We start from the raw sequence: 24,726 nt of genomic DNA, 5'->3' as shown, positions 1-24,726 counted from the left end.
TACAAGGCCCCGAGTGACCTCCCCTATCTGCCTCTGCAGCTTTTGCCCTCACTTTCTGCACTCCCAACAAACTGACTTTTTTCATCTGTCACAGCACCCATCGTGGTCGTCTGTAGCCCTGGCCATTTGCACATTCTTCTCCCACTGCTTGTTAGAGTCCACGCCCACACCTCCCGAGTTTGGCCGTCTGACTTTTAGCCATCCTGCAGGGCTGAGCCTCAGTGGCACTTCCTAGAGAAGCATTTCTTGCTTCTCCAACTAGGCCAGCCTCATTTTTTTTCAGGCTCAGTTTTTATATAATTTTATAGTATAGCATATGTCTCCAGATGATAATTTAATTATTTATGTAGTTTTTATTATTCATTCCCTCACCAGACATTAAGCTCCACTGCCTGTTGCTAAATGTCCCACATACAGGAGGTATTCAGTATAATGCATTAATTCATTGAACAAACATCTTGTTTCAAGAGTCCTTTCCAATCTTATAAGGTGTAGGCCTCTTGATGCACCTCTAATCACTATCCTAACAGTTCATGGGAGATCCTATCCATTTTTAAAAATACAACCCCACACTATCTCTTTGACTCCCCAGGAGTTTTCTGGAAAGGGAAATCCATGTGGCATTCATGACCCACTCTCTGCTGACCAGTGAGGTGGAGAATTAGGTCATGGCCCTTTGTGATAATTAGAAGGGGCTCTTTGCCAAGCTTCACCAGATGTATGAGAGCCTGGTGCAAACCAGAAGCACTAACGTGATGACGTGGTGACGTGCTGACTCCGGCAGGAATGGGGCTAGTCTTATCGGCTGCTGTGCAGCTGAATGCCGGTGTCTAGTTCAAGATGCGGCTCAGAACAGCGCTACTTACTCTTTGAGCCTCCTTCCCGGGAGTTTTGGCCAGCTTCTGAGATGAAGAAGCAAAGTCAGCAGAGGTGGTGAGGCAAGCTTCATTGGCAGCTGGCTGTATTTTATTAAAAGGAAGACTGGCCATCAGCCCCACGTGCTCTCCTCATGCCCTGAAGAAGTCGTGGAAGAGTGGCACCCGGTCTCACCCTCTGTGGCTGAATAAGCCTGCTAGTGTAAGGAACAGATGTGCTGGCATTGTAGGATGGAAGGCCATTTTGTATCCGGGCTACAAGAAGCTGCTGCAAGGAATATAATTGGCTGGCAGCCTCTGGTTGCCACACTTTGGAATCCCCTGCAGTGGGCTTCACTCAGCCAATAACTGGTTCATTTCGAACCAGCACTCTCCCTCAAATACTAGCTTGAATTTTCCCTCGACAGAGTTTTGTCTCTCCTTAGCACTGCATGGTACTGTGCTCGCCTTGAGACATGGGTCATGGTAGAATTTGAAGGAGGAGATAATTTCCTGGGGTGACTGGTCTAGAGGGTACAGTTCCTACTGGATTCAAAACAGGCGCCATCACTGCTCATTCTATATTTTAGAGGAAAGAGGATGAAGAGTGTTCCTTCGCAAGTCCTCTCCCTGGTTATCTGAAGGAAGATGGCTGTTTCAGGGGCTCACCTTGGACTACCCGTCACTGATGGATGGTACTAATTTAGTTCACAAATCTAGAGTCAACCAAATTTCCAGAACCCTGTACTTTCCCTAGTGTTATTTATGGAAATGACAGGTAGCCACACCGTTCATCCTGCTGATTCCTAAATTTCACATAAAATATATGCTCATCTTACTAACATTCAAATTTTCCATGAGATATACAGCAGTCATAGGATATTCTCAACAGAAACCTCATCAAATCTCTATCTCTTCTATTAAAATTGCATTAGGATTATTTTGGTTGCAGTTTAAGCACTCAAACTCATATGGCTTTGCACATAATCTCTTGTTCATGGAGCATAAAAGCTTCCAACAGCCCTGGCTTACCTGGTCTTCACAGGTGCTGATCTAAGAAGCAAGAGTTTATCTTTCGTTAGGTCCAGGAAAATACAAGATCTTGGACTGGCCAGTATGAGCTATAAGCCCATTTCTGAATCAATCACTCTGGTTAGGTAGCAAAGGTGTTCCACATGGAAAATATTTGCAATATATATAACAAATGACATAAATTTTTTATAGCAAGCATACCTTAAAAACTCCTATAAATAAGAAAAAGAAGAATGACCTAAGAGGAATACAGACAAAAGCCACAGAAGAGGAAAATGAATAACAATAAAAATATGAAAAATTCTCCTTACCAACAGTATTCAGTGAAATAAATGTAAATAACAACAATGAAATACCATTTTACTCTATTCAAATATAAGAATTCAAAGGCAAATGTTGATGAGAGTGTGGGGAGACGGGGCCTCACGTACACTGCTGGGGAGTAAATACAGCATCATATACCCATACTTCAGATGACTACGTTGTCAATAGAAATAATGGGTAGTAAGGTATGTGTTAGCACGGTGAAGTCTCCAAGACAGATTGTTCAGTGGGAAAAGGCAATTCGCAGAGTAGAATGTTTTGGAAGCTGTGGAGGTGCACCTTCAGGAGAACTTGCTGCAAGGAATGTGACTGGCTGACATCCCACAGCTGCCAACTCCATGGACTCATGAAGCCAAAGAATGAGGGCATATCAACACAAGGCAAAAAATCTTAAAACGGTGTGGTGTAAGTGCAATGACAGAGATGTGCACGACATAGACATAGATATAGATATAGATATAGATATAGATATAGATATAGATATAGATAGATAGACAGACAGACATAAACATAGATACGTGCATGCCCAGAGGAGGCAAACCCAATGCAACTTTGGGAAGATATGGGACTTTGGGTCTGGAACGGCTCTCAGGAGGGACGATGATCAAGCTGAGATGTTAGCTGGGTGCAGAGAAGAGGAAAGCTTTCCAGGCGGGCAGAACAGCATGAGCAACTCATGGAGGGAAGAAAGCTGTACGCAGGAATTTATGGCAGGTTGCTAAATATTAAAATAGAGGCTGGGATTGCAACAGATGAGGCTAGTGAGATAGGCAGGGTCCCGCAAGGCCTCCCTTGTCATCGTAGAGAGGTTGGAATAGGTTTTTACGCGGCGAGAAGCCACAGAAGGCTTTGGAGCAGGACAGCCCATCTGAGAAGAGACTAGAGGATGATAAAACACAGGTGAGAACAGACCGACGCTATCGCCATCACTCAGAGAAAGCGAATGTCTGGAAAGGAGATTGGGATAGTGTTATACTAGTTGGAATCAATGGAAGGGAAGAAATCCAGGAATATGGCGTCGGTACCATCTGTAGGAATTGGTAATGGGCTGGAAGTAGGAGGTGGGGTGAGAGATGGGGAGGAGCCCGGTTAGATACACCCAGGGTTCTGGCGTGAGTGCGGAGAGGTGGTGAAATGAATCAGATCAGGAAACCTATACCTCAGGGAATACGGTGATGGTTGCAAAGGCATCTGGTATTGTCCTTCTGCCACTGTCTTAAAAGGGATTCTAAAGGGATTTTCTTTCCCTTGTTCCTCCAGCACTACACTTGCATTACTGGCCTAAGTGGATACTCACCAGCTGGCCATGTCCATCACTACAGCCAAGTCTGAGAATTCCTGATTATACTTAGAGCCTGTGGAGCTGCTGACACAAACAGTCATTAGCAGACGACCCTTTTGTAACCAACTATGCTTTAAAATGTAAACTGTGGGGGCATTTTCCTTGCATTGTCCAGAAGGAACTTTCTCCTGCCTGAGCCTGGATTAACCATGAGAGAGTTCGTCAACATTCCACTGGTACATATTCTTACTTTGGTTGCCTTCAGCGGGACTGAGAAACTTCCAAAAGGTTTGTTTCAGGAATCTTGTCTTCTTGTTGCCTTGTCATAGTTCTAGAGTGTGTGTGTGTGTGTGTGTGTGTGTGTGTGTGTGTGTGTGTTCTGATCGTGACTGAGTCATATGATGGTGGGCTTGGGTGTTACTTGGTGAAGTAGGGGTGCAGTGTACAGAGAGGGAGAAAACTGTATAAATAAGCAGTGGATTGATGGTCTCATTTCTACTGGCATCCATCCCCCTGCTTAAGTTCAGCAATAAAAAATTTAGCCACACAGCGAATGTGGAGCCCTCACTTGTAGGGAAACATCAGCAGGTAGACTGCAAGTTATCAAGGTCCGTTTTGTTTACGTGTGTGTCAAACTTCAGGGTGGTCTAAATGGATAATGAAAACCTTTTCATGTTAGGTTTGCCAGGAATATAATCAACCCTACTCCCAGATGTCCAGACTGTTTGTTTCTGAACAAAAATTATTTCCATTTTCAGTTTCAGTTTTGCAAAATTCTTAGTAAATATTTTAGTTCCTAAAAATTGGAATTAGAGAGAGACTCACACAATTTGCCTATATAATAAAAGCCTGAAGACAATGAGTTCTCACTAACTTTGAGGTTGGAGGTATGATTTGGCTTGGCAAGAGAGTGTGAGAGTTTTTTTTCAGAGTCTTTGGAATGTACCGGAAATAACACCACCTCAGGGAAAGGAAAGCAACTTAAGAAACTGACAGACACCTGTTGCAGTAGCAAGAATGTCCACAGTGATATGGTTTTTGGCCAGCGTATTATGAAACTGAGGCTAATGTATTTCAAATCAGGAAGAAAGACAGGAAAATATGTGACTTGCAAAGTGACTGAGGGCTTCGTTGAAATTCTTTTGAAGACACAAGTAAGATTGAATGATATCGGTTAAAGAGTCTTCAGACTAACTGTATTACAGTAAAAAGAGTTTTGTGTTTTATGATACTCTCAATTACTTATGTTCCCTTTACGTTATTTTCCCAAAGAACTGAACACGTTTGTATTGTATAGATAAGTGAAGGCAGCGTCTGTATGCAGATGGGAAATGTAGCTTTAGATTCTGTGGTTCGCTAGAATTTCAGGAGCCACAAGGGCAAGACTGCTAATGAGATACAGCTTTCCTCACAAACAATCTGATTTCGTAGATTTGTGTTGTTTTGTTTTCCTTTTCTATCTTACACGAGCAGAAAGGTATCTTTAGATGTATTTAAACATTTAATCACCAACTAATATTGCAGGGTATCTCCAGATAAGGAAGAATCTAGATCTTTTCAAACAGCTAATAATAGACAGAAAGACTTAACATTGGCTTCAGATTATTTTAATACTTCCTGATCATACGACGGATGTCCGGTAAGGTAGCACCTGAATGTTCACACTTACAGACTGTGCTAAGTCTTATTTGCACTATTCTAAACCACAAAGTTACGTAAAAATGACATGGTTAAACACTAAAATTTGCTAAAATGCAGTCTCATAAGGAGCAAAACAATTGATTTTGATAGTTCATATCAGGATTCGGTGCATTTAAAAAAACCTACCTCTCTATATAAACAACTTCTAATTTATACTCTAGGAAGAACTGATTTATAGTTTCCAGACTTTACAGGTAAAGCCCTTAATTCAAATGCACACTATCTCTATTTTGAAAAATTCAAAATATGGTGATATAAAGATAATTGCCCAGTCTACTGTATTTATGGTAAACTTTAAACTAGTATGAACTTAACACCAACCCTAGCCAAGAATACCAGGCCTAGTAGAACAAACGTCCATTAACTACACACACCTGCTCTGAGAATAAACATTATCACAAAAATATAGTCCTTAAAATTTTAAATGTCCGAGTTCATGGAATATACTGGCACAAAAACCACAAAAATGTGCTATTATTTTAATACTACGAAAAGTAATAAAGATGTTCCACACACACTATCTCATACTTATTTTCTCTATTCTTGATAGAGAATAAAAAGAGCTTTTTAGGTGGATACCTTTGTCTTAAGTCCTTTATCACGAATGAATCAAGGAATCTGCACAATAATGTGTTACCAAATAGACTGACAGATCTTAAATAGTGCAAGAGTATTTAGTGGATTCTTTCCTAACAGTCCATATACCATTTCCTCAATAAAATTAATAACAGACTTTGTGGAATTAATAGTTTAGTTTTAATTTTAGCTTGAGATTCCCAATGTTCAAAGACAAGGGGAAAAGTCACTCGTTCTGAATCTTTCCGACTAGTGATACTTTCAATGATGAGCTCAATACTGTAACCCCCAAGTAGGAGAAATTTACAAACCTTCATATATGAAAGTAACCAATGTTTCACTGAATACTCACCTTAACTACATACTTCAATAATATTTAGTGCTTTATCAGGGAATATTAAGTGTGCGGTGGGATTTAAAGTCTGTAGGAGTACAGGAGTTCATGTAAGCAGCACGAAGTTTGTTTAATACGCACAAAAGAACTCCTGTCCAAACTCCACTTTTTAAATTACCCCATTTACTCCCACACCTAGAAGTTTCTGAGTCTAAGTGATTTATCTTCAGATATATTTGAGTAACTTCCTCTTCTAAATCGTATATATACAAAGATAGGATTCACAGATTCAACATATGACTAAGTCAGGACAGGCACAGCTGTCATTGAAATCCAGGACACCAAGTCCTGGACGAATATTGACGTGCATTGAAAAAGCAACTCATTGCGTATTTGGGGAAACACAGTTGCTTTAAATATTACTGACCTTAAAGAACAGGAAGAAAGAGCAGAAATGTCAAGATTTCTGCCACATTTCCAGAGTAGTAGGCAACTTCTCAGTGAAACAGGACTTGAGGTCATGGGAGAACAGGACAAGTGAGGGGTGAGTACAGGACCCGAAGGATGTGGCCCCACTCAGGAAAGTGAGTGAAGGAGCAGACCAGAGAATGCAGAAGAACTACATGGGCCAAGCTGAGGACCTAACTGGGCTTGGGGACTGAGCCTCTGTCGTGGCCTTCATTTGCACCACTGTTTCACTTCATCTAACAATACTATATGCACATAGGAGCAGCGAGGACAGCTGGTTGGATTATTTCAAGGTTGGTGCTCCCCAGGGTCAGTGCAGCTAAAGGCCTAGAGAGTAAGGGAGCTGCGATTATATGGCAACATACCGTGCAGTCTAGGCTGAACAACGAAGGCAGTGAAGTGAGGACATTTAAGGCCTGGAAGAGAACGTTAAGATGAAGTTCCTTTTCCTAGTCTCCAATGTCTTTCTGTGTGTCTTTAGAGACAGCACAGAGTCTCTGTGAGCCTGTTTCCTTGTAAAATGAAGAAGTGCATAGTAGTGCTCAACATATAACGTCATATACTATGCTAAGGACTGTCCATGATGGGGGAAATGTTCACTCTTGGGGAACATGCACATTTTAGATGGGTCCCTGTGAGACCATGTCTTAACGCAAGTGAATTCCCCCAGGAGAGGCAATTTCAGATACTCTAACAGGCTGAGCCAGAACTCCCACTGGCCTGTGCCCAGTACCATTCCTGAAGGCAAGGCCCAAAAGTGTGTTCTGTGACAAAGAATGAATGATACAACATTAATAAGTGACTGAGATTATTGATGAAGTTTACAAACTCCAAAGGCATCATCATAAAAAATAACTTGCATTTTGTTATATCACCAGTAGAATAAATGTGTCAGTTTCTAAGATAAGCCAAATGATGAGCAATACTGAATATCCTCTTTCTTTGGGGAATCTGAAAATTTTCCAGCGCCTAAAGTGTTTTCTCATACTGAAAAAACAATACTGTATTCATGATGTTAGGAAAAAAAAAACATGAATATATCCCAAGTCTGAGCATTTCTAATTTTACCAAAACAGAAAGGAGCAAATACACCTGGCTTCTTGGTTTACGCGATCATCTGGTCGTGCTAATCAACAGCTATTCAACCAGAAGCTGGTATGGCGATGGCCATGTGGTCGAGCCCATAAAAGGGTATGTCACGTCCTTCTCATCAAGAAGCAGCTAGGTTCCAAGTTAAGCTACTCTTTGGGTACAGGAAGGTGTTGTGCTCATTTTCACGCATTTGTTATTCATGTGGTCCTTGGATTGAGGGAAGAAATAGTGCCCTAGTTTAAACAGACTCCGGCTGAGATGAAAGCTGGATAAGAGAATGAAAGTAAACAGGAGACAGTCTGCTGAGTCAACAAATATCATGAAATACAACGATGTGATTTTGTTTGTAATGATTTGAAAGTGGGTTTGTTTGGATAACTTTGAAAGATGGGCAAAGTGAACTTAGCCAACTATATCCTGCCTATATAAATGGATATTAATGTAAATCTTATGTTTCCTCTGTCTGTGAATAGTATTATGCTGACAACGTAGAATAGCTTAGAGTTAAAAGATAGGAACTTTAAACCAACCTTCACCTTGAAGTTCAGCTCTATCACTTCCTACTTTCATTATGTTTAGACAAGTTACTTAGGCATTCTTGGCCCCCATTCCTCATCTGTGAATGAGAATAATAATAGTATCTCCCTTCATGTTTGTTGTGATATATGAGATAATGAATGGAAAGTGTAATGCATGGCCCATGGTAGGTTCTTAATTTTGGATGCTAAAATTATTAAAAAAACAGAGTCAAACATGACCCAAGACTACCATGCCACTGTACATGATGGGAAGGTGTTAATATAATAAAGTTCTTCATAAAACCTCATGTATGTCTCCATAAATGTCAAGACACTGTAACATTTACTTCCTTGATCTTAACTGACCTCAACAGTTTGTAAAAATATTAATAGTATGTCTATTACCTCTGTCACTTTGGAAGTATCAAGTGAGAAGTAACTAATGAATCAAGTTTATTTTCTTACGATACATGGCCATGAAGAATGATTTTGAAAATACAAAATATAGAAAAGCTTTAATAGAAAAAAATCATCCTGACTTCAAGACCGTTAACGTGTTGGTATATTTTCTTCCATTTTTTCTATGTATCATAAAACTTGTTTACGCAGTTCCGCTACCTGCCACTTCTACTCACCACGAATGCGTGAGCATATTCTATGCTATCTATACTCTTCAAAATGCCATTTGCGGTGACTGTGTAAACAATATCCTGTTTAGGCAAGAGTTGCTGATATATGTTTAATATCCACCTCTCTGAGATGAAAAGAAAGGCCCTCGTTTGTTGCATTTGTTGATTTCCGTAGTGTAAATACTCTGACCACAATCGATTTCAAGCCAATGACAAATACTGAACTGGGAAGAGATGTGCAGTAGCATATGCCTTTACATACTGTGTCTACTGCTTACATTGAATGAAACTACCTCAAGAGCATAGGTAATAGTACAATGTAGTAAAATAATTAGGAAGTGATCCATTTTGAGTATTATTACTTTGGTTTTGACATGATTTATTTAATTATAATTTTTTTAATTTTAATTTGTTAACTTGAGTAGAGTTGACACAAAATGTTAACATTAGTTTCAGGTGTACAACAGAGTGATTCACCTTCTCTCTATGTTATGCTCTGCTCACCACAAGCGTAGCCACCCTCTGTCACCTAAATTTATATAATTTAGTTTTTAATAATGGCTCTATTTAACAATTGTGTCACAAAATTCTGGAAAAATTAACACTTGGCTCTATCTAGCAAGCCAGTACCAGCCAGCTCCCGCAGAGCACAGCTAGAAGGCAAAACTGGGTGCCAGAACTTTCTTCCACTTCAGCACAATTAGTACAATTTACTACAATTAATCTGTTTTGTACAGTGAAGGTCATCTATGTGCCTTTCCATCTTCAGATTATTTCCTTGGGAGAGATTCCCAGAAGTAAATATTAATGGTAAATTTGCAAGTCATCCAGAGACCAGGACAACAACTGAATTGTTCAGGCTTCTACTTCTAAATTACCAAATCAAATAACACACAGTGTTCCATATGGGCAAAGGACAATTTTAAATGCTTCACATATATTCATTTAATGAATCCTCCTGACAAGCCTCTGTGGTGGTTTTATTATCATCTCCATCTATTCTCTTTCTACCTTTAAAAAAAATGGCTTTTATAAAGGCCTCAGACATACAGTTCATTTAAACCTCACATCAGTCAATGTGCTAACCCTGGGGATGGAAAAAGGTCTAAGACATTGTCCCTGGCCCCAAATCTCAAGGTTTTTATAATTGAGTATGGGACAAAGACATAAACAGATCATTTTAATAGCATCTGTGTGACAAGTGCTGTAAGGGTGACATTTGCAGGATGACCTAAGGTTAAGGAAAAGGGCATTTGGCTCTGTCTAGCAAGTCTGGGAAACTGGGAGAAGATGCTGCTTGAACTGGATCTTAAGAAAAGAACAACGTTAAGGAGGAAGATGTGGGCCTCGTGGGACACTTGTAAGCACCATGTTCCCTTACTCTCGGCCCATGAGTTTGTCTCTGAGTTTACTGAAAAAAGAAGGTCTAGATAGTGGATGCATGTTTAATGGCCAATGTGCCAGTTTGTTCCAGGTGTTTCTTTTTTTTTTTTTTTAAGGCTTGCATTCTTATTTTTTTATATAATTTTTATTTTGTTATATTAGTCACCATACAGTACATCCCCAGTTTTTGATGTAATGTTCCATGACTCATTATTTGCGTATAACACCCAGTGCGCCATGCTGTTCCAGGTGTTTCATGAGGCTATCACCCCCTACCCTGCATCTAAAATACTGTTCATACCACTTACTTGGTTGTCATGTGTACCTTGCATTTTAACTAAAATGACCATATAACTTATTGTCCAAAATCAGGCACTTTTGGAGGACAGGGGGCACCACTAATAATTGTGCCAGGAGGGGCGCCTGGGTGGCTCAGTTGTTAAGCGTCTGCCTTCGGCTCAGGGCATCATCCCAGAGTCCTGGGATCGATCCCCACGTCGGGCTCCGCTGGGAGCCTGCTTCTTCCTCTCCCACTCCCCCTGCTTGTGTTCCCTCTCTCGCTGGCTGTCTCTCTCTCTGTCAAATAAATAAATAAAATCTTTTAAAAAAAATAAAGAATTGTGCCAGGAGAGCGGGCATAACTGACTATTACAGCTGATCATTTATTATCTAGATTGTGGCAGAGATGGGTTTTACACATCTTTTTGCTTCTAGTGAACCTGGTGCTTGCTACATGGAAAACAGTAAATAAATCTCTTATTAAATAATAATAATGATAACAAACTGGTAGTGATGATAATTATTTTAAGTAAAATTATGCAATGGGGTAGATTTCCAGACTCACCCAAATACAGGTGTTGGCACTTTGCCACACCATCCAGCCCTTCAGATGCCCAGGACCCCACCCCGTTTGCTTTGGTGGATTCATAGGTTTCCTTAAGGATTCAAGAGGGGTGAATCCCGCTCCCAACCTGCTCTCATCCTTCTTAACTTCTTTGTCTTCCTAACTCTTATAATCCAGGTGACCCTCATTTCACAGGGGAACAGAAGGAGGAAAAGGACCATGTTACAGCCTCTCTTTCTGTTTTCTTTCTTTTTGTGGAACAAACACACACACACACACACCCGCACACACACAAACAAAATAACACAAAACACAAAACCAAAACCAGCTTTGGGATATAACTCAAATACCACAGCCAGCGAGAGAGGGAACACAAGCAGGGGGAGTGGGAGAGGAAATACCTTACCCATTTAAAGTATACAATTCACAGAGTTGTGCACTTATCATCAAAATCAAGTTTAGAACATTTTCATTACACCTAAAAGAAATCCTGCGTCCTTTAGCCACCGATCACCCTCAATCCCTCCATCCTCTCCCTCAGTCCTAGGTAGTCGCTCATGCATTTTCTGACTACAGAATGGCCCATCTGGTCATTTCATATACATGGAATCCTACAATACGTTGTTCTTATGACTGGCTTCTTTCACTGAGCTTATTTTTCCAAGGTTCATCCATGTTGTGGTATATATTGGTATTTCATTCCTATTTTTTTTTTTTTGGCAAATAATTTTCCATTGTATGGATATGCCCATTTTGTTGAGCTGTTAATCTGTTGATAGACACTTGGTTTGCTTCCACCTTTTGGCTACTGTGAATAACACTGCTATGAACACAGTTGTATAAATATGAGTCCCTGCTTTCAATACTTTTGGGTATAGACCCAGAAGTGGACCTGCCAGGTCATATAGTAATCCTAGGCTTAATTTTTTGAGGAGCCATCATCCTGTTTTCCACAGCAGCTGCACCATTTTACGTTCCCGCTAGCAATGCACAAGGGTTCTAATTTTTCCACCTCCTCGCCCAGATTTGCTGTGGATGTGAAGTGGTATCTAACTGTGATTTTTGTTCGCATTTCCTTAATGGCTAATGGTATCCAGCATCTTTTCACATGCTGTGTCTCCAAAATAAATGAAATTTATACAAATTCTTTGAAGAAATGTCTATGCGGATCTTTGCCCATTTTTTATTTGGGTATTTTGTCTTTTTACGTATTGAGTCTTTTTCTAATCTACTCACGCAAATATGAATTCTCTGTAAATCTGATGAAGCTTGAGCTTTAAAATCATTTGTTTGCAGGAGCGCCCTTCTAAAACCCTCAGTGGGCTCTAGCAATGTGTTCATATGAACACATATTATTATGAAATCTAGAAAAAAATTGTTTTTAAACAATTGTTAAGACCTCTTTTCATTCTGATTCCCTTTAGTCATACTTCCCTTCAAGCTGATTTGTCTTGGGTGGCCACAGATATTTTGTATGTCTAATTTTATATTTTTTTCCTCAAGGTGTGTACCCAAATTACATAACTTTGGGCTTCACAAACCATGGATCCGCCCCTACTTATATAAAATAAATTCTTTCCCACTCTCCTGAGAGCCTTCTCTTTTGATTCTCAAATGCCTAGTTTAAAGTAGAAACAAAATACTCTACGTAAGATCTTCCTTCCTTTTGGCAACTTTCTACTATGGGTAAATATAATTCTCATTCAGGTAGTTGTTGCCTCTGACTGCTCACAGAGGATTAGTAAACAGTATTCTAGAATGTTCTCATCTGCCGTCTCCTCTCCTTGTAGCTCCTGTCATCACTACTCCTCTGGAAACAGTAGATGCCTTAGTTGAAGAAGTGGCTACTTTCATGTGTGCAGTGGAATCCTATCCCCAGCCCGAAATTTCCTGGACCAGAAATAAAATTCTCATTAAGTACGTATTCTGCCTTCTTCTGGTAAGAATGCCCACTGCTGCCTTGCAATTTAACTTTGTCATAAATGGAATCACAGCTCTTGGTAGTACAAAAGCTCCCCTTCAAGAATATGAAAAATGCAAATGTCCTCATTTTATAAATGTAAGATCCGAACATCAGTGAGGTTAAGAGAATTGCCCAAAGCAAAACAGAGATTTCATTGACATGGGGACATCTGGGCTATTTGCAGGACCCTGTTAGGAAACACCATGGCATCCTAGGTCTGGGAGCACAGAGCACATGTTTCAGGACATGCTGGGGAATTAACAGGGACCAGACTTATCTCCTCTACTTCTACTATCCCTATAAAATAAAGCATATGTTGTCTAGGAACCTGACCTCTAGGTCACCGTAACTTTTTCTTTTGAAAGTCAGAAGGGGCTCCTGATATATAATGAGGCAGCCTCTCCAACAGATAAAATTCCCACTTGACATGAAAAGGTCATGCTATCTTTTCCTCATTTACAATAGTTATCTGATCAAAAACACTCTAAAAAAAATCTGTAAAGAAGGGAACCACTGGCTTCCCAGCAGGCAATATAACTTTGCACTAGGGCCAGAGTGCTTACACTGGTATCCATAGACGGAGGTCCATGAACTTGCATGAGGAAAAATTATGTCTTTATTTGCACTAAACCCTAATGAAATTAAGTGTTTCCTTCTATGATACATGTTGTAATGTGGGAAAGAACCCTGTGCTGTTATCGCCTTCTGGTTGTCTCCCAAGCAAGCTATTTCAAAAGTCCTGGAAGAGGAAGCCTCAAAATAAGATGCCTGAAATACAGTTGATCAAATCCATGTAAAATACGTAGACAGAGACAAGGGAAAAGAAATGCGATAAGTTAATGTACTTAGGAACCTTGGTTCACTCAGTGTTTCTATGTCCAGTCTCTCTTGTGCCTCAGACCTCCCCATGGCAGTGTTCTTACAAGGACCAGCGTGGAGGCTGAGCCCACAGGCAGAAGACACCTGAAGCTACTAACATATCCTTGCTCCGTTGGAGAGACACAAGCACACCTGGCCATGACTCTAGCTTGCCAATGAGCCTGCTGAAGAGCCATGGATTTTAAGTGTGTTTCTTGGGTAGAGTGCATGGGACCATAAAGGGACCACATATTCATTTTTTGAGAGAAAGAGAAGAAGCGAGAGAGCAGGGAGGGGAAGAGGGAGAGAGAGAATCTAAAGCAGGCTCCATGCCCAGTGCTCGGAGCCTGACATGGCACTCAGTCCCACAACCCTAGATTGTGACCTGAGCTGAAATCAAGAATCAGACACCCAACTGACTAAGCCACCAGGTGCCCCAAGGGACCACATTTTATGTCACCAATGGGTGCTTGATTTAGGGGTGACAGAGCTGTTGGTCTAGAGGGGCATGATTATAAACTTGTCTTTCCATCCCTTTCTACTTGAAGCCATACTCTTCTTTGTTCCATCATATTTTCTATCTATTCCATCAATCTTTGGCAGGTTGCTATTTTACTTACTGCCTATACTCAACACACCTTATCAGCTCTCCCTGTGTTTCACAACTCACTCTCCTGTCTCTCTCTAACATGAGTCATTGTGCCATTATCTCCTAAGCTATTAGCTTTGCGATTTATATGCTTCACATTTTCATGAGTTTTATCTGTTGTTTATGTCTTTGTCTTCTATAGTAAAATAAATAAAATAATGTCTTTAAATAATACAGAAAAACCTCATTGTAAATATGGATCATGAATCACAGTGGTCGTAAAAGAATCTGTGAAGTTATCACAGAAGTTAGATAGATTTGCACTACATTATAGCTGTTGCATATATCTTGACATATTTATATTCTTCCCTACTTTGAAATTATAATAGTTGTTAGGTAGTCAACATTCAGTATTTAAAGGTCGATATTCAAACACTACTCTCCCCACCACGGCCCTCCAACTTGTCTGGGAAGGAAGTTTGATGCCTGTGTCACAAATAGCTTTAAAAAATATGGCACTGTGATCCTCTCGTGCTTCTCTCTCAACATAATAAGGAGATGGAGAAATGGACAATGAAAGAGTTTTTTTAATTTCACAAAGAAAATCAGCATTATAATATATATATTATATTTATGCATATATATTTATTTATATGTAAATAAATATAAGCTCATGCCCACTTGGCTTGTAATACTATGAATAAAATCACTTAATACATTTGAATCTTCCCTTGATTATAAGGCAAAAATGTTACCAATAAAAAAGAAGTAAATGGAGCTATAGGTTTGAATAGTTAGTTGTTAGTCAAAGAATCTGTAAAATAGGAAGAAACTACATTTTGAAAGTATATTCGATGCCCTTTGAGGAATAATGAATACCTGGACACGGAAGAAACCTGACAAGCACTACCTCAGCCAGGTGATCAAGGTCAATATCAACTGTGGGAAATGACATTGATAGCATACCCTCGTTACGACGTGATATGGCACTCTGCTTTTGTGAACTTCCTCCCAAAAGCCACAAACCCAGATTTATCGTGATAAAAACATAAGGCAAAGTCCAGTAGAGGGGCATCCTACAAAATACTTGATAAGTAGTCCTCAAAACGGTCAAGGTCATCGAAAACAAGGAAAGTCTTAGAAACTGTTGCAGTCAAAAAGAGCCTAAGGAGATATGACAAATAAATGTAATCTGGTGTCCTGGATGAGATCATGCAACAGACAGAGACATTAGGTAAAAACTAAACAAACCTGAATAAACTACGACTTACAGAAACTAGTTAATACTGTATCAATATTGGTTCATTAATTGTAACAAATGTGCCACACTAATCAAAGATGTTCACCATAGAGGAGACTCATGAGGGAGGTATACAGAAAGTACTATCTTTTCAATTTTTCTATAAATCTAAAACTGTTCTAAAAAATTCTATTTTAAAAATTATAAATACTTGAGTGTTCCTCACAATCCACAAGGAATTTACTCTAATTAAGCAACAATGATGCAACAGCTTATAAATCTTGAACACTTTGTATTTCACAGAGTGGCTAGACTCTTGGTCCACAAGCACACCTGTAAAATATTCCAATGTTCATATTTTTCCATGAACACTTACGCATAGCAAAACAAAACAAAATCAGCAAAATTACATGAGAGGGAGTATCATGGCTTGCCACAATTATTTATTGTGAGTTAGTGAACTACCCAGTGATTACATTATCCTTAGTCACATTAGACCAAAATTGACTACACGTCTTTTGGTTCCTCTTCAGGATGACAGTCACCTGTTGAGAGTAGAATATCAAGAATCCATTTCTTTCCCATTTTTTGTTTTTACATTTGTTCCCTATTTCTACTCTAACGAATGACCAAAAACTTAGTGGCCTAAAATAATATAGATTCATTATCTTACAGTTCTGGGAGTCAGAAGCCTGAAATAGGTCTCTCTGGGCTAAAATCCAGGTGTTGACAGAGCTACATTCTTCCTGGTGGCACCAGAGAAGAATCCGATTTCTTGCCTTTCCCAGCTTCGAGAGGGCTACCTGCCTTCCCTGGCGCCTTCCTCCACTTTCAAAGCCAGCAATTCCACCCCTCTGCCCTCCGCCACCGTCGCAGCCCCTCTCATTCTTCAGCTTCCCTCTACCATCTTTCAAGGACCATCATGATTACACTGGGCCAATCTGCACAAGCCATGATATTCTATTTTAAGACCCTTGGTATCTGTAAAATCCCTTTTGCCACGTAAGGTAACATATTTACGGGTCCTGGGGATTAAGACGTGGATTTTGGGGGGAACATTTTTTCTGCCTCATGTATACATCTGGCATAAAGAATCTTTATTTGGTCATAAAACCCACTTTTATGTTGATGCTTCCCCTCACATTTTTCTGTTTCCCTAATTCCCTTCCCAACAACCAGCATGTAATTTAACGAGATAATGTATGCAAAACATCTATTTTTACAGTTTGAAGCTGTTTTGCTTCTTTATATATTCCAAGGAACTAGAATTATGCTTGGCACTTATCAGGCACTCAACAAATATTTGTTTAATAATGAATGCCCAGTTAATTGTTAGTCACTTCTATAAATATTTAGTTCTTCCCACTGGTCACATTTACATGGTGTGTTCATTCCCTGGCCGCAACTTTCCAGTAACTATGGGGAGAAAACTCATGTATCTTGGTAATTAAATACTTTGCTGAATAAAGTAAACTTTATGTTTGCTCTTATCAACAGATACCACCTTCTGAAAGCATGTTGGAGGGACTCAGTGGTGCTTTGATTACTGGAGCATAGGGAAGATTAGGATGCAATGTTAGCTTTCTATTACCAACTAAGGTTATTCTATTATTCAGAACTCATTCAACTTTCCTTTTGCTTTTAATCTGCTTCCTCCATTGACAAGCCATCTGTTTTGATCAGTTAGTCATAGCCGAAAAACATCACAGAGGAGGTCCTAACCTGCCACTGCTGTCTGTGACCTGCAGGCTCTTTGACACCCGGTACAGCATTCGCGAGAACGGGCAGCTCCTCACCATCCTGAGCGTGGAAGACAGTGACGATGGCATCTACTGTTGCACAGCCAACAACGGCGTGGGGGGCGCCGTGGAGAGCTGCGGGGCTCTTCAAGTGAAGATGAGTGAGTGGGAGAGAGCCTCTGCTCATGATGTTAAAGCTGACTTGGTCCACCCCAAAGCAGGCAGTAAAAAGAGCCTCCCGCACACCTGCAGGCTCAGCAGCCAGCCAAGTTCAAGTTTAAAACACAACCTTGAGGCAGTGAATGCTACACCTTGTATTCCTGTCCTCCACTACAGGCAAGCCCCTTAGTTCTCTAGCCTCTCCTGTTTTCTTGCCTGTCCACAGCGCCTTGTCCACTCCATCTTGCCTTCCACCACCAGGCAACTTCCCTCTAAAATCTTCTCCCTGCACCTTTAAAACAGTTCCAACCAGATGCGCTTTTTATCTCTAATCTCTTTGCAGATACTTCTACCCTTTTGACTTATTTCAAACTTGATTTTCTTGGATGACTTTTCAAACTTGAGTGGCTTTTCTGTTTCACTGGAGGCTGTTTATTTTTCCCCACTCTTCTTGTCTACAGGGCTAGCAAGGACTCCTAGGCCCCTTTCAAGCCATTACTGCTGTGCAAAATCCTTCCTCTCATGAGGGCGTGTGCCATTCTAGCCATTCCATCCTGTACATCTATTCAAGTCACCTACTCACTTCTAGGCACTCCCCTGCACCGGCCCCCCCAACATCTACCAAAGACTTTGATTCCAGACTCATTCTCTTTCTATCCATCCCTACTCCTGCTATCATCTTAAGGGATTTGAACAACTGTAAAACAGCCTCTAGCCATTTCATCCCTACAACTCCTGACCTCCACAAGTCCAATGATACTTGCCTTAACCTTTTATCAGTCAACCCCATCAATGACCTTGTCACCCCCAGGAAATGATCTGTATTTAAAATCGTAAGCTACAGTATGTCATACTCTGAACATGGATGCTTCTATTTCTAGCCCTGTCCCATGAAGAAAACACTTTCCCACCCTCATGATGTGCCTCCAGAGAGAAGGCACAAACTCCATCGTCTCTTTCTCAGCTAAGAACAGAGTCCAGCTCTCACTTCTTTACTCCCACTATGCAGCCATCACCAGCGCGCTCACGTTCTCCTGCCCTTGACTCCTCTGTTCTCCCTTCCACTGACCCCCAATTGGGACCTCCCTCAGTTCTCTCTCCACTTGGCTTTCTCTCCTACCTGGTGTTCTATCATCCAGCACTCTTATCAGCACCCTCAGATCTCATGACCTCCAGTGCTGGGAGCCCTAGCTGCTTGCAGACTGCCCACCTTGTCATAATGTAACCTTTACTTCCTTCCTTCTCTCTGACACCACACTGCTGATGGCAAAGATCACATCAACATGCTGGTGGGTGCCATACAAATCAGCGGGTCGGTTCCACCCAGGAACTTTATCACAAGTTTTGTTGTTATCTCTGATTGTCATCACTATTTCTTTTATCCTTCATCTTTCTACTTTGTGGTCATCGTTTTGCTGAAGGAAGTCAGTCGCTGCTTCTTTTCAAAGTGTGAGCATGTGATCGTATAAAATCTGAGGATGTATTTTCTGAATCTTTGCATCGCTGGAAGTCTTTACTTTGCCTTTACTCCTGGATAATAATTTGTCTCAGTACAGATGAGAGTTTAAAAAGGCTCTTCCCTTAGCTTTTATTAAATAATTATTCACTTTCATATGCTACAGCTGAGAAATCTTTTTCTTATCCCTGTAGGTAAGTCTAGTGTTTATCTTTCTTAAAAATTTTAGTATTTTTTCTCTTCATTTCTAGAATTCATAAATTTCTCAAATTCACAAGAATGTTAGGTGTGTTTTATTATTCCTACTCAGTTTTAGGTGGGCCTTTTGAATCTAAAACCAAAGGTTTTTTTTTTTTCCAAAATGAAATATACTTTTTTCTATTTTTCTTCCTCTTCATTTTATTTCATTCTTAAACATTTAATTAACAAATATTAGATCTCTTTTTCCATTTTTCATGACCCCAATATTTTCTCATCATATTTATTCTATCTTCTTGGAGATTTATTTAACTTTTCTTTCCATATCGTGAACTCAAGTCTTCAATATGACCATTCTACTATTCTGCCCTTATACTGAGTACTTTGATCTTAAAAACCCATAATTTCTAGGAATTACTTCTCTGCTCCTTCTTTTTCAGAGCAAACTCTATGTGTTATATGACGCAATATTTGCTCAAGTCTCTGTAACGATATCACTAATGCATTTTTACTATTTTATTTTTTAAAAGTTTTTATTTTATTTTTAACTTGAGAGAGAGAGTATGCGCAGAGGGGAGGGACAGAGAGAGAGGGAGAGGGAGAAGCAGACTCCCCGATGAGTGGGGAGCCCGAAGTGGGGCTCGATCCCAGGACCCTGAGATTATGACCTGAGCCCAAGGCAGATGCTTAACTGACTGAGCCACTCAGTCAGCCCCAACTAGTGCATTAAAAAAAAAAAAAATTCTTCCTTTCCTTGCTTTATTTCTGTTTTCTTCATGATAAGATTTGATTTTGTGGTTCTTTTTTTTCCATGTTCATGTTTTTTCTCGAACATCTATTAATCTTTTATGTTTGATCATACCTATAAATGAAGTCCTCGAGTCATTAGAATAGGAATGTAGAGGGGCTAGTGGGACATTGTGGAGAAGCTGGTCTGGGGGTTCTGTAAGTGGGTGGGGTGTACCCACAAGAAAGCTTTCTTCCAGCATGTGGGGCAGTGAGAAAATCAAGTAAGGAAACCGGGATGTTCTCTTTTGCTAAATAACAAAGGCTTGATTCTAAAGACAGAGCACATTTAAGTATTTCACTATTTTGTGGTGCTACCTTTCCTTTGAACATTTCTCATATTCTCTCTGGCACTAAATGTTCTTTATTTTGATCCATCCTTAATCTTCTCTTCTTTTCTCCACCTTCTCCTTAGGAAAGCTCACCCAGTCATGTGGATATACATAGGTTTGGCCATCCCAGTTGCTAACATTTTAGAATACTCCCACACCTCTTGGTAGAGAACTTCTTCCTGAGACCCCCAAGACCCTAGCCTCCATCACTACTCCAGCTACCCTAGGATCTCTCCCAGGAGTCCCCTCCCCCAAGTTCCTTATGGTCCATCAACTAAGGGTTCCATGCTGACATAGCATGATGCTTCCAGCATCCCACTAACATCATGACCAGCTCAGATGAGCCAGTGCTCATGGCTCCACTCAAAGAGTGTCCCCTTACAGTGGGGAATCCATGACTCAACATCAATGCTTAACTCATTCCCAGTTCACTTTATCTTCAAGTTCCCACAAGAGTTCTCTTCACCTCTCACCCAAAAAAATGACCAAGACATCTATTTCACTGAGAAGATAGGAGTTATTTGCTTTAAACAAAGGTTATCTGCTTAAGACATCTGGCATAGGGATCAGTTCAAAGAACCCAAGGGAAGGAATGGGTAACACTCTCTTGGACTAGGTCACAGGAATATCAACTCTTAAGCTAAGCTTTTGCCAGCAGCCGTATGACAACCCAACTCACAATTGAGGTGCCTGGCCATCATCTAAATGTAGGTGTTCACTGTGGTTGCTGAGGAGAGTTGTGTGCTTTAGACAGCAGGCAAAGTGACAAAGTTGATATTTTCCTATAACACGTTTAAAGCCTGTCTTGTAATTTTGCCATAATCCAAGACCATACCAACTTTAAATGGCAATAAATGCCTAGATTAAACATCAACAGATCATGCAGTCTTTGCAAATATCACTTCCAACCACCACCAACCCCCACATGCACAATTAAAATAGGAGGAAAAAGTCCTTATTTCATGCTTTTCTCCCTCAAAGTAACACACTGACTTTAGCACATGACCTGAAAGAAAATGTATCCATTTCTCAGTAGTCTCTCCTGCAAAGACAGACCTCTGTTTTGTATCTGTAACATGAAATTCCTAAGGAAATAAATGTAGTTGTCATTATTTATGAATGTTTCATGTAGTAAAATAACAGGCTTCCTAAACTTGTCAATTCTTCTATACATTAGATTTAATAACTTCTTCTGAAAGCTTACTATCAGAGAATAAACAGTAGCTGGCATAAACTTTCTTCTGACAGAATTAATGTAAAAGCATTTCACAGAATAGTAAATTACAAAAGTTTGCTTCACAGAGTACAATTACTCTAAATTCTATGACAGAATTTCTCCAATTACTGATATAATAACGTCTAGTTTACTTTCTAGAGAATAAATGTATCTAATTCTTAATCACCAAATTTAAGAGTCAAAGTGAGACTAAAGGGAAAGGGAAAAAATAACTCAGAACCATATGAAAAATATATCAAAAATGTCTCTTAAAATGTTTTCGTGTCTGTTGGTATGAATTAAATAATGTTGAACTGTTATGGTGACAGTTTATTTTAATCCACTTTTCATTAACTATCTTTTAAAGTGAAGAATACTATGACTTCAAACTCCTAATATGTTTCATGAATCTGTGTTTTTCAAATAAGATATGAATAAAAGAAATAACCTAAACTTTGAAAAATGATTTCTGTCTGATATCCACTCAAAACCTGTCTTAGCATTTGGTAAATCCTATAATGTAATAAATTATTCTTAAAGTAGATATTTAGACTTAAATAGAAAAGAGAAAGTTTAATGCAGCCATATTACCTTTTTAATTTTGAATTTTTGTTTCCCTTTAGAGCCGAAAATAACTCGTCCTCCCATAAATGTAAAAATAATAGAAGGATTAAAGGCAGTTCTACCATGTACCACAATGGGCAATCCCAAACCATCAGTGTCATGGATTAAAGGGGACAGTGCTCTCAGGGTAAGTGATTATTATGAAAACATGTCTATACAACTTGTTTTCAAATACAACAAATCTTTGCAAAGTCAGTTACATGGTTACAAATTTCTAGTATAAAATTGTTCCCATATATAACATTTTAACCAAACTTATATTTTCCTGTTCCCATACACACAAACTATAAGGCATTCCAGTTGGAGTTGGCTAGGGAAAAAAAGAGTTGGGGGCCAGTAGTTCTTTACAGGGATGAAAAAGGAAGCAAAGCAAAGCTAGAGTGTTTCTTTGTTGATTGGTCAGTTAGTTGAATCATTTTATTTTTTGACATTGAATCTTTGGGACAGAGGAGATAAAAAAACATGAAACTAAAATCCAGGTCTTAGACCCGACCAACGGGTTCTGGGAGGTAAGTGAGAAAGGAGGTTTGGAAGAAAAGGAGTGAGAACCTCGAGTGAAGTTAGAGCACGGACATCAAGACTGGTTAACTAACTCCCTGGCAAATACCTCAGTCACAGAGCAGTCAAATTAAAAATCTATTATGTATATGCTTTTTTTGTATTGCTTTTGTATCTCATACCTACACTTACTGGTAAATGATTACACTGCATCACCGTTGCCATCTACTAACTATGAACTCAGTGAGGTTTTTCACCTTACTATGCTCAGAATATTTCACAGAGAATACGCAGGTATTGATATATGTCAATTAATTGAAATGAAGTATAATGGTAAATTGTTTACAATAATCTATAGAATTTCTGACTTTCCTTTTGTTACAAATATTGGTGGATTTCCTACAATAAAAACATAAGAATTTTTGTATGATACTGAGTTTAGAGTCCCCAAAGGGAAGATAACTTTGATGTTTTAACTTCTAAGACGAGTTTTTATATTATTTGTAGAATTTTCCAATTTTTCAAAAGACATATATTCCTCTAAGGATACCATACAGAGTGTTTTGAATCAAACAGACTTGGGTGTGACTTTTAGGAAATCAAATAAGCCTTTGGTGTCCCCATGTGATGAAAGAAAATGAAAATAAACTATATCTTACAGAATTATTGTTAAAATTAATTTAGGTAATCTTATATTGTCCCATTTAATATTGTATGTTATACAAAATAAATGCCAAATAAATGTTCAAATGATATTTTTGATGATAGCAGCGATGATGATGATCTGATGAAGTAAGGCAAATGATTTCTTAATAAAGCCATGGAAGTTTTAAAATTCATGTCCCTATCCCTGGCAGGAAAATTCCCGCATTGCAGTTCTTGAATCTGGGAGTTTAAGGATTCATAATGTGCAAAAGGAAGATGCAGGACATTATCGATGTGTGGCAAAAAACAGCCTCGGGACGGCATATTCCAAATTGGTGAAGCTGGAAGTTGAGGGTAAGGAGTTGCATTCCTTCCCATTATGGTGCTTTTAGAAGGGCCTCACGTTCTACTGTGAAGGCTGGACATTAGCTTGCAAAGGTAGAGATGTAGGTAGACCAGTTCCCTCAACTATTCCAGATACTAAAGCATAAGGTCAAAACTCTGAAAAGAAAAAGTGAAAAGAGAAAGAAGTGTTTGCTAGTATAACAGGTCATATTCCATCTATTGCCCACAATCACTGATAATTTTTACCAAAACAGACTAAATTCACTAAAATACTAAAACAGTAGGACGCCAGCTCAGAACTTCTGTTTGGCTTAGACAATTCTCCCTTGTTATATATTTGAAAACTCTTATTTTATTTTTTTCAGAATATAGACATGACTTTTAAAAAGATCAAAAGAAAAAAAGTAACTTTTTTCAGATTGTATTCTGTCACAAAGGGTTGAGAAAAATATTGACTCAAATGTATACCTAAAAATATTCTTAGTTCTGTGAGTATTTTTCATTTTTAAAAATCTCCTTTTAAAGCCAACCAATTCAGCAACTAGTTGTAAAGGTCTTCACTGAGAAATCAGAATCCAGATAGGGCTAGGTATTCTACCCATTTGATTGTTAGATCCTTCCTGACCTAAAATTACATCACATTTTGCTTAAAAATAGAAACTACCAGCATGCCTGCTCAGTGAGAAAGCTAAGCACAAAACTCTTTCCAGCTCTTCCTGTTGGGTGCTGTAGAATTAATCTCTCTGGCTCCCAGTTTTCTCCTCTGAAAAGTGGGATTTGTTATGGGTGTTCAGTGAGGTAAGGTGTTGATAGTAGCTAGCAGAGTGCCTGGCCCTTTGTAAACACTCAATAAATGCTGATTATAAGAATCATCACCTATTTTTCTGCTTTCTCTTATCTGATTGATAAAATATTTGGACTTTCTCACACTGGCCCATATTACAGTTCAATTGGGAGAGACTTCGGGAGTTCCCCAAGGCTTACTTTGATTCCATCCTACTCCCTTAAGCCCACATCTCTTCCTTCTCAATCATACCATTT

The 24,726-nt window shown here is 39.3% G+C and overlaps 1 protein-coding gene across 1 annotated transcript in view; it reads left to right on the top strand.

The window, feature by feature from the left end:
* The first annotated feature begins 3,447 nt into the window (after positions 1-3,447).
* MUSK (muscle associated receptor tyrosine kinase) overlaps positions 3,448-24,726 on the top strand; it is an 87,420-nt gene continuing 66,141 nt past the window's right edge. The window contains exons 1-5 of the mRNA XM_045814835.2: positions 3,448-3,780; positions 12,828-12,954; positions 17,436-17,587; positions 22,197-22,324; positions 23,553-23,694. Coding sequence (XP_045670791.2) covers positions 3,702-3,780; positions 12,828-12,954; positions 17,436-17,587; positions 22,197-22,324; positions 23,553-23,694 — 628 coding nt within the window. The 5' untranslated portion in view covers positions 3,448-3,701. The remainder of the gene's footprint in view (positions 3,781-12,827; positions 12,955-17,435; positions 17,588-22,196; positions 22,325-23,552; positions 23,695-24,726) is intronic.

Source organism: Ursus americanus, chromosome 18, assembly GCF_024610735.1.
Source record: "Ursus americanus isolate L20-20 chromosome 18, mUrsAme1.1.p, whole genome shotgun sequence".
Classification (NCBI taxonomy): Eukaryota; Metazoa; Chordata; class Mammalia; order Carnivora; family Ursidae; genus Ursus; species Ursus americanus.
Note: the sequence above shows the minus strand (reverse complement) of the source record. Positions and strands in the feature narration are given on the sequence as shown.